General features: G+C 39.3%; 1 protein-coding gene across 4 annotated transcripts in view; it reads left to right on the top strand.

Annotated features, from left to right (window-relative positions):
• EXOC6 (exocyst complex component 6) overlaps positions 1-10,942 on the top strand; it is a 195,597-nt gene that overhangs the window by 139,462 nt on the left and 45,193 nt on the right. For 3 of the 4 annotated variants that reach the window (XM_004701070.2, XM_045291179.1, XM_045291180.1), the window contains one exon: positions 5,497-5,638. In XM_004701070.2, coding sequence (XP_004701127.2) covers positions 5,497-5,638 — 142 coding nt within the window. Of the gene's footprint in view, positions 1-1,667; positions 1,840-5,496; positions 5,639-10,942 lie in introns of those variants that run through there. The other variant, XM_045291181.1, reaches the window with a different exon arrangement.

Below are 10,942 nucleotides of genomic sequence, written 5' to 3'. Positions count from 1 at the left end.
TTTGTCAAATCTTACACTGTCCAACGTCTCCCTTCACCCACTTTTCTGTTGTCCGTCCCCCAGGGAGGAGGTTATATGTAGATCCTTGTCATCGGTTCCCCCTTTCCACCCTAGACCTCATCTGAATTTACTAAACTGCCTGTCCTCATCTTCTCTCTCTGCCCACTCAAGTTAGGGTGAGCTTAAAGGTACAAGAATGCCTTTATAACACAAAGTTACTTGCAGAAAGATTAAAATTCTACATACTATTTAAGACCCTGTTCAAAGGATCGTTTTCAAAAAGCAACGCACTGTCAAAGGCTGGCTTGCCCTGTGGTTAGTGTATGGACGTTTTTGAGGCAAAGGAAATGCACTCTTAGTGGCTCTTACGTTTTCCCGTTTGGGAGGTTTTTTAATTTTTGTTTTTTAAGTCAGTATTGTTCTGTATAATCTGGGCATGCGCAAGCATTTTGGTGCGTGTGCCAAAATCACGCGTTTGTATTATTATTTTATGTCCTTATGACTGGAAATTGTTAGAAGGAGAAAAGGCTGAGGAAGGAAGGACGAGAATTCAAAATTAACCATGGAGAATGTGGATCTGATAAGGGAACCAAGTCTTTTTGAGGCTAGATGGGGTAGTTAGATGGGACCAGGGTGTGTAAGAGGAATGAATGTAAAAGAATAAAATAAGTATTGGGGAGTAATCTTGGGGTGGTAGTGATTTTGATAGAACTATGGATTTTTTGACTGAATTTACAAAAAGAAATCTGTATTAAGGTAGTGTTAAAGCTATTATTAAAACCCACTATTCATCTCGATAGTTAAACCTTTATAACTCATTATTCTGTATTCATCTGTATTCTTAAGGATCTGATATTTGAGTGTTGTACTCACATACAGAATGTTCAGCCAGAAAATATATTAAAATCCATCCTACAGCTTGAGGATCCTTAGGCCTCTCTGATCATTCTGGGGAAATTTTCATCGTTTATATAATGTCTTGAGGTGTTATTTTTCCTTCAGCTAGACATCTGTTTTTCATATGTCAATTAAGAATTTCTTGTATGTTCTTTAGATGTTCACCTAAGGTCTGTACTCATTTTAAAGGACTGTAAGTTGTAGCTCTTCACTAGACTGACCAGTTCACCGGGAAACTTCTCCCCCCCCCCACTGGAAAGACCATTTCACTGTCTCATAACCTACATGTATGACGTTATGAGCAAGCTGAGAAGCAGCGAGCCTGTGCAAAATAGCCATATTTTTCTGCTTTGATTATAAATAATGTTTAAAAACCACACAAACTCAGAGTTAATCAGTGACTGACCAAGGTTAGGTTGAAGATTCATAGTGGTCATATTTTTCCCCTTTTTTTTCTGACAAGGTCTCCATAATCATTTACAGCAAAATATCAATGTAAAGGATAGTAAATACGGTGCACCAGGATCAGAGCCTGGGCCTTTCTTTTTACTGACGACAGAAGTTACTTGGCCGACTTGACCTTGTGTGGGGACAGACATGAAAGAGAAAAGGCTCTCCTCTGATCATTAAGGAAGAGGAGACCAGCACCGAAAGCATGGTTATGATTTCAAGAGCACATTTTTATGTTAAATGCACTTGACAGAATGAAAGCCGCATTGAGAAACGCTTTCAAATAATTACTGTTGAAATCAAACCTTCCTTTTTATTAGGGCTTTGAAATAAGAGAATGGCGTGACAGAAACGAAAACTTCAAATGAAAAATCTGAATGTGCCAAATGAGTTTTGAGGTAATCCATATTTCTCCTCCTATGGCATTACAAGAGCAGCTCTATCAAAACACCGCTCTGGAACCCAAACAGTGTGAGCCGTAACCTCAAAGCGTCTGAGATGTTAACTGTGCCATTTTGCCATGTTTCAAAGGCAATCAGGTACCTTCAGCCTAATCTCTAATAGTAAATTATTTTGGAAATTTGGCTTGACATACAAACAGATGAATTTTCCTGCTTCTTTTCAGGCTGAGGGTTGGTGGCTTGTGGCTTATTGTTCCTGTGATTGGCATTAAAAGCCTTATTTCACAGCTTGCAGTGGGGGACTATTGGGTAAAGAGTGGCTGTGTTCCTGAAGCTGAATTCAAAAAGTGTCAATCAAGGTCTCCCATAGGTTACATAGAGAATGCGTTTTCTTCCTGATTTCACCAAATGTCGCCTCCTGCTGTCTTTGATTGGCACAGCCTGGCAGGGAGGATGGATGAATCTGTCACCGCCTGGTTAATTATGTTGCCGTTCCCAGTCTGACATCAGGTCTTTGACTCTTAAGTGGCTCAATACAAAACAAATTAGCAGATTGTAGTCATATTTCTCATTCTATATGCCTCGACTTTGTTGAATGCAGTCCATAAATCATATTGACTGACACACAAGTAAATGAGGAAAGCTGCTTTTGAGACGTGGCTCTGGAAGGCAGCACTGTGAGGGTGCCGTGGAAGGATGCATATGGCTGACCCTCTGGGAATTGCCTAGGAGCCGAATGTCTCTTTACCACAATTGTTCTTAAAAGAAAAGCTGTCGGGTAATGCAAAAAGGATCTAATATGTCAGCAGATTCTCTTTTACAAGTCCCTTTGAAATATAAGAAGTTTGTCTCAGGGTTTTCTCTCTGTGCAAGTTGTTTTTTTTCAGCAAAATGCTAGAGCAGGGCAAAGAAGTTGTTACCTTTAAAAGTTCAGCAGGTGTTTTCACTTATTATGATGCTTTTTTTTCTTTTTTAGCTTTGTGCTGTTCAAGAGAAAGAAACCTGAATCAGAGCTGTAATTAGTTTTTAGGATGAGGGCAGCAGAAACTTCTCAGTGCTTGGAATGTATTCAGCATGCTGTGTTTTCTCAGTCATACATCGCTACATTAATTTGGCTATGTTTGTTAGAACATTAAAAAACAAAAGTACTGAATTTTTTTATTATTCCAGAAAGCGTAAAGTACTAAGAACACCAACAATATTAGTAAAAAATATTGTTCTAAAGGATATTTTGCTTCTACCAAAGGTGCCAAGGGCCAAAAGCTTGAGAACTGAAATGCCTAAGCTGTATTTTAGTTATGCAGATTTTTGGAGTATTAAAAAAATTGTTACCCGAAAACAAGCAGGACCTGAATTTAAGAATAGTGGTACACATTTTATACTTAGGTTGCAGTGTATTTTTCTTTTAAGTATAGCAATAGCTCACAGAATAACTTTTTAAAAATTGAAAGACTCTGAACCTTTGCTATTAATTTGAATTCTGAGCTATGAAAAGGAAGAATTTATTTCATTTGAAGATTTATTAACTATTTCCTAAATATTTTAAACTTCTCCCTTTGAGAACAATAAGCCTGTATTTAGTAATGTCTAATAAAAAGAAATTTACTATTAGGCTTTTATCATTCTCTGTGTCGTGTCCATAAAGAGCTGGATGCACGCGCACGTGTGTGTGTTCATTACTGCACTCTTTCCAGTAGCTTTATAAACTGCCCTGTGTTTCTGTGCTCCTCTCATCACTCAGTTCCAGTACTATGTCTGCGTCATCACTTGCTGCTCTTGAACTTAAATGAAAATGTATACGTTTCTTTAAAATAATACCACTTATATTGTGCAGTCTGTCTACTTACAAAGCACATTTAATCACTAATTTATTTTCCTTCCCATTTGTATTAGTTTGCTGTTACAATCGTACATCCGAGTGGCAACATAGTAGGACATGGAGCTGATTTGATGGAGAACTACACAAAATGAAAAAGCACTAGTTGTTCCTTTAAGTCAAAATGACATTTCCATTAAGTATTTTTAAGCCTGTTACAATGTAATTAAATGACATGCCATTGATTTCTTGCTTTTCCGACCCCCTCCCCCCATTCATATTGTCATGATTCTGCTTGGGGACTGGAACTGCATGTCTCCCCAACTAAGTCCTCTTGGGCTGGGACCCTGAAGCCTGCTGAGCTTGCATGGTTTGTTGCATTCCTTTTTGGCAGTTCATCAGTATCTGTCAAATATATTGTTTGCACTGGCTTTTATCTCTACAGTTTTGATGGAGAAATTGACATTCCATTTCAGATATGCAGGTTTTCACTGTGCATCGTGTCTAAATGCTAAAGACTCATTCATAAAAATTCCTTATTTCTAGCCTGTCTTAATTAAACTGTAATTTAAAGAACAAACATTGTCTTAATTAAACACATCTTGAAAATGTGTTCTTCCCTTTCTAACAAAGTAGTTCTGTGTAAACACTTTGTACTAATTTATTACGGCATTTATGTTTGAAATTATTTTTTCATTATTTTGTAACCCTGTTGGCCTTTATGATAAGTAGCCAAACACGCAATTAACAAATATTGGTGGTAACAGTTTGTTAACACTGATGAAGCAAAAGATAGCATATCTTCTCAAGTTGTTGAAGGCAACGCTGCCCTGGAAAACTTTACCTGAGAGTGTTTATAATATGTTTTAAACTTCTAATTGAAATGCAAAGCCTATTTAAAGAAGCTGTTTATGCTATAAATATAGTGGTGTGATTCAATGGTGTAATCTAGAAGGTAAACATTTTTGTCATTTCCAAAGAAAACAGTGAACATTCACACAGAACTGTAAGAGCTTATTCTAGTGGAAAATATGGTTCGATATTGTCCATTAAAAACAAATTTAAAAATAACTGCTATCAAATAGTTTCTAACTCATAGCTACCCTTTACGGGATGCTGAGACTGTTCATCGTTTTGGGAAGAGACAGTTTCATATTTCTCCCCCGGAAAAGCTGGTGAGGCTGAACTACCAACCTTGCAGTTAGTTAGCTTAAGTCCAGTGCTTGCCCAAAGTGTCACCAGCGAATGATACCATGTATAGTGAAAGAAAATCACAATCTTTATACTTCACTTAACTACATATTTTTAGATGATCAGATGGTTACAAAATCTAATTTCTAAAGCTAAATGCAGATTTGTTGATGATTTTGAAGTAGCATTTATAGGCAAGTCTTTTTTCCCCTCAACTGAAACTGCTGCACATTAATGTTCTGATTAGAAAGAGGATCACTCAAAGTAAATTTAAAAGTTTTGCAGTTGAGATAATTATGCTGTTTGTTAATTTATTTTCTTCTGGTTTGGCTAAGCATATAAAGAAGGACTTACAGAGCGCTGTATGAGTCTCATGATCTGGTGTTATGCCAGTTATTATACATTACAGTGCCATATTTTCAGATGCACTTTAAACACATGAGACATTTTAAGAGATCTGAAATAATAATATTTTAAAATCTATATCTTAATTTTGTGTAATGAGAGCTTGAATGATATTTATATCTTGAGAAGGATGAGTGCATAAGAATATTAAATTTAATTCTTGTGATAAAGGCATAACTACTCAGAATACAGAAGCAGACAGGGTGATAATCACCATTTTTGTGCTAAAAGCAACAACAGGAAGAATGCCAGGTGTGTGTCGTTTTCCTGAGACTTTATGAAGTATTTCTGTGTTTTTTATTTGTTTTTTGGTTTGGCTGTTTGTTTTTTTAACAGGGGAAAGTTGCCCAGACAGCTTGCATGTCAGCCTGCCAGCATCTGTCAACAGCCTTAATGCAGATGCTACTGGACAGTGAGTTAAAACAGATAAGCATGGGAGCTGTTCAGCAGTTTAACTTAGATGTCATACAGTGTGAACGTAAGTACTCCATGTCGGCTCACTCTCTTGTGTTTCTAGGGACTGTATTGTCATGATGTGGGGGAAATATTGTATGTAGTAGAGTTGTTGGGCAAAGAGGAACAGGCCAGGTTCCCCTACACTTTTCAGCAGCCTTATCTCAGCTTCACATCGAGAGCCTCCAGGGAGGCATAGAGGTGGCAAGCCAGATTGGAACCATTTAAAAAATCATTCATTTCCCCCATGATTTCTTCCTTGGATTACCCATACCTTCCCGTAAAGATTCTCCTGAATCTTGTCATAAATAGAGGAAATCATTCTAAGTTTGTCTTTCTTCTTTTCTTTTCCTATAATCTTTGAGATATGTGTGCTAGAAAGATAATTTTAGGGCCCAGTATTCCAAATGGAAACTCTTTATATAAAGTCCGTTTTTTTGTTTATTTGTTTGTTTCTCTTCCTGAAAAATTTCTCAAGCCTTTACCTTTATCGTTGTTTTTCTTTTCATTTGTTTAATCAGATTTCATAATCTAATGTTGATACTCGCTAATCAGCTTCAAAATGGGATAAAGTATATGTTCTTCTGGCTATGACGTTGATCAACTCTGAGATCATAACCTACATTCGGCAACTACAGAGCCTGAGTGTATGTGAGCAACCCTCCCCCGGTTGTTCAGATGGCCGGTGCGCTGATAAATGGTGGGGAGCTCTGCTAGGCAATTTTGCCCTCTCACCAATGAATGGGGCACAAGGAGAAAGCAAACAAACTCATGCTATCAACTTAAGGCCAACTCATAGTGACCCTAGAGGAGAGGGTAGAACTGCCCCTGTGAGTGTCCGAGACTATAACTCTTTACAGAAGAAGGATTTCAAAATATTCAAATGAGGGAAACTTTGAAATAATATGTTCACTTTTGAAGGAGTAATTGTCAGCCACTTGAAACTGAAGCAGGAGTGACAGGCATCCCCAACCCCCATAAATATATGTATGTGCCCACTATATGTAAGGGTTTCTGCTAGAAAGACTTAACTACTATTAAAGAGCCTAATAAGGTAACCAAAAGAACATAATTTGATCAAGGTTGATTATTGAAACATGAAAAAAAGCTGTGGTTTTTAAAAAGCATACATTTTCGTTTAACAATTTGGGGGAAATTGTCTTAATGATATCAATTCAGTGGTTTTGCTTTTATAAGCATCTTTCATAAGTGTTGCTTGAGGCATTTTGTATTATTTTGTCTCTAATGTGATTTCAAAGTAATGGTGTGGCATCTGATTGTGTCTTCTGAGATGTATTGCTTGCGATGACAGTTACGATTTGGTTTTGCAGCGTTGGGGATCTAGGTCTTCTCTCTCTTCTCTGATCTCTTTATGAAGGGCTTGTTTTTGGTAGTTGCCCCTGAGTCAGCTCTAACAGCGATCCTGAGCACTGCAGAGAGGAGGCCTGGGGGGAGAGGGGGGTGTTCTACCTTGTCTTATAGGGTCCCCGTGAATCAGACTTGACTCAGTTTGGTTTTTGCTGTACTGTAGTACGAAACACTGCCTAGGCCTCACAATTGTTGTGTTTGCGCCCATTGTTGCAACCACTGTGTCAACCACTGTGTCAGTCCATCTCATCATCCATCTTCCTCCTTTTCCCTGACCCTCTACTTTACCAAGTGTGATATTTTTTCCAGGGATTGGAAGCTCCTGATAACAGGACCCTGAAGGGCTGTCCTAACTGAAGGAGCCTTGGTGGTACCATGGATTAAATATTGGAATGCTAACCAAAAGGTCAGCAGTTCGAAACTACCAGCTGCTCCCTGTGAGAAAGATATGGCAGCCTGTTTCTATAAAGATTTACAGCCTAAGAAACCCCATGGAACAGCCCTACTCTGTCCTGTAGGATCACCGTCTATGATTTAGAATCGGCTCTATGGCAGTGGATTTGGTGTTTTGGGATTTGGAGCAGATTTATTAAAGGTTCTTTTTCAAAGGCGAGAGTTTTCTTAAAAGGCGTATCTCTTGGAAGAGACCAGGCGCTGAGTATGAGGTACAGCTCAGTTAAGGAGAGCTGGGGTCAAACACAGGACAGGTAAACCCTCACCCGCTAGCAGCTAAGGTTCTGATACGATGGCTACAGGGGAGGCAGGGACTCAGACAAGCCACACGGGCGAGCAGCGAGTTATTTCATCTGGCTTGCCTTGGCCAGTCTTTGTAACTCCACCCAAGGACTTCTTCCTGGTGGTTAGGGAAAGTGGAGGAAGAGCCATCGTTAATAGGGTTAATTACAGTTATAAAAACTTGGCATTCAACTGTCCCAGTTGTCATTTTTACCATCCTGCAAGGTATAAAATGAGCCACCCCAGCAGCAGGAAATGGAGACCTCATAACTAGCAAGAAAGAAGAGCCAGGAGTGGATCTTGCCCTTTGGACCCCAAGATCCCGGGTATCAAACCTTCTCAGTTTAGGGACAGAGAGATGTGATATCTGTCACAGCAGATTTGCCCAGTGCAGTATGTTGTTTGATTGAGATAGGGAGGGGACATTTGCCAGGCACAGCGACCCTGTAAGGACAGAGTAGACTGCCCCATTGGGTTTCTGAAGCAGTAAATCCTTGTAGTACTAGATTGATCGTTATATCTTTCTCCCTCAAGCAGCTGGTGGGTTCAGACTGCTGGCTTTTTGACTAGTGGCCAAGTTCTTTAACTACTGCATCACCAGTTTCTTACATTGCACCGGTACTGCTTATGCTCTAAGCTTTTCTTAGTGGACCCTGTTGTACATTAGGTTGGGCCAATGTTCCTATGAATCTATAATGTGCCTTTAGGTAAATTAGAAAAAATATTCTCAGTGAAAGAAAGTAAAGCCTTACAGAAATGTACCCTCTATATGAATTACAAGACATCTATCCTGCTTCCATGTAGACTCAGCTTCTACCAAGGCACGTGGATCAGCAAGAGAACTGTGAACTGAATTTCTGCCCACATACTTTCCCCTCCTCTCCCCAGGTAGCAGCCACATTTGGCAAGCAGCATGGCATCTCTGTGGCATTTCTGCTTAGGGACATGCAGAATCCATCCAAATCTTCATCTGTCACCTTTCGTCTTGCTCTGTTATGCCTCTGAGCAGGTCTTCCTTTTCTCATGCGACACAATTTTTGCCCTACTTAACATCCAGATTGTCTTAGAGCAAATTGATTTGACTTCCTTCTGCTCAGTGATGATACCCAAAGTTGAATACAGAAACACTCAAGTTTGGGGGAACCAGTTATATAAGTAGTACTACCAAATACATTGCCCCGTATCCTCTACTTTACTGTTATCAGATACAGCTGAATACATTCCAACTTCCAGCGACCTTCTGTACCATAAAACAAAATCCTGCTCACAGTAACTACTATATGAGGGGGTACCCCCCAAAAAATGGAAATTTTTTTTTCAAATTTAAGTATTTAATTTTTTTTGCAAAACAACCTTATCACCTTCAAAGTACTCTCCATTACGCATAATACATTTGTCAAATCAGTTATTCCATTCTTGGAAACATTTTTCAAACTCATCTGTTTGGATAGCTGACAGCATCTCCCACGTTTTTTTCCCTCACCTCATCTACATCATCAAATCGCTGTTCTTTTTAGTCACTCTTCATTCGTGGAAACAAAAAGAAGTCACATGGAACAAAGTCAGGTGAGTAAGGTGTATGGGGCAAGAGAGGCATGTTGTTTTTTGCCCAAAACTGGCTCACTGAGATGGCTGTGTGAGCAGGTGCATTGTCGTGGTGGTAAAACCAGTCCCCAGTCTGCTACAAATCAGACCTTTTTTGTCACACACTGGTGTGCAATCTTTTCAGAACCTCTAAATAGAAAACATGATCAACAGTGTGACCTGGTAGAAGGACCTCCAAATGCACTATGATTCGACATTTCTTCCATTCAGGAAGTTGATGGACATCCAGAGCAAGGTTTGCCATCAATCAACATTTTACTTTTTTTGAAACAAGAAAACCACTGGTACACATGAGTTTTTCCCCTAACACCGTCCTTGTGAGTTATGTTCAGCATCACAACAGTTTCTGTGGCATTTTACCTGAGCAGGAAACAAAATTTCACAGCCACATGCTGTTCTCTTAAACTGGCCATCACCAAAAACGAGGTTCGAGCAAAACTGCTTTCATGAAAAAATTCACTGTGACCAGAGAGAACCTTCCCAGGTGACATCACTGGATGCACTAACTTGGAGCAAGTTGCTCAATGCTCGCCTAGTGGGAAAAATGCGTACTACGGAAGCAAAAAGTGTACTGTGAAGGCTCCAGAGGAACTTTTTTCCGTTGGTTTATTTTTTTCAGTACCTCCTTGTATGTCAACCCATTGTTTCAACCCCTGTGTCAATCCATCTATTTAAGGATCATCCTCTTTTTTGCTGACTCACTACTTCAACAATGTGTTGTCCTTGCCCAGGGACTGGTCCCTCCTGATAACATATCCAAAGCACATGCGACAAAGTCTGGCTATCCTCACTTCTAAAGAGCTTTCTGGTTGTACTCCTTCCAAGAGAGATGCCCATTCTAGCAATCTATGGTCGATTCAATCTTCTTTGCTAACACCTTAACCCAGAGGTGTTAGTTCTTTGGTTTTCCTTATTTATTCAAGCTTTTACAGGTAAATAAAGCAATTAAAAATCACCACGGGTTGGGTCAAAAGCATCTTAGTACTCAAGATAACATATCTTTGCTTGTAATGCTGTAGCGGATTTGCCTTGCCTGTCTACATGATGTTGATTGTGGATCCAAGTAAAATGAAATTCTTGACGATGCCGTTCTTTTGTCTTTATCATGATGTTGCTTCTTGGTCCACTTGTGAAGATGTTTTTCTTTATTTGAGGTATAATTCAAACTGAAGTCTGTAACCTTTGATCTTCATCAGTAAATGGTTTAAGTCCTCATCAGTTTTAGCAAGCAAAGGTGTATCACTTGCATATCACAAGTTGTTAATGAGTCTGCCTCCAGTCCTGATGTTGCGTTCTTCATAGACTCCAGCTACTCCAGTCATTTGCTCAGCAAATAGCTTGACTAAGTATGGTGAAATTACCACCCTGACACACACCTTTCCTGATTGTTTTACTGTGTCACACTGAGTGGATATCTGAGTTTGGTCATGTGTTCGTTCAGTGGCACCTCAACTATCAGATTGAGTGTACATGGCCAGTGTTTAATTCCAAGAAGAGGAGAAGACAATATTGCTTTATATAAAATTGGGATGCTGAATCTAAAATGTCAAAGGATAGTTGGTCCTGGTGGCTTGCTGCCAACCACTAACAGAAAATAGGTTTAAAAGCCAAGAATTCTGAA

Source organism: Echinops telfairi, unplaced genomic scaffold (assembly GCF_000313985.2).
Source record: "Echinops telfairi isolate 266 unplaced genomic scaffold, ASM31398v2 ScPeMD7_70;HRSCAF=299, whole genome shotgun sequence".
Classification (NCBI taxonomy): domain Eukaryota; kingdom Metazoa; phylum Chordata; class Mammalia; order Afrosoricida; family Tenrecidae; genus Echinops; species Echinops telfairi.
The sequence above is the reverse complement of the archived record's forward strand: the minus strand, read 5'-3'. Positions and strand labels throughout refer to the sequence as shown.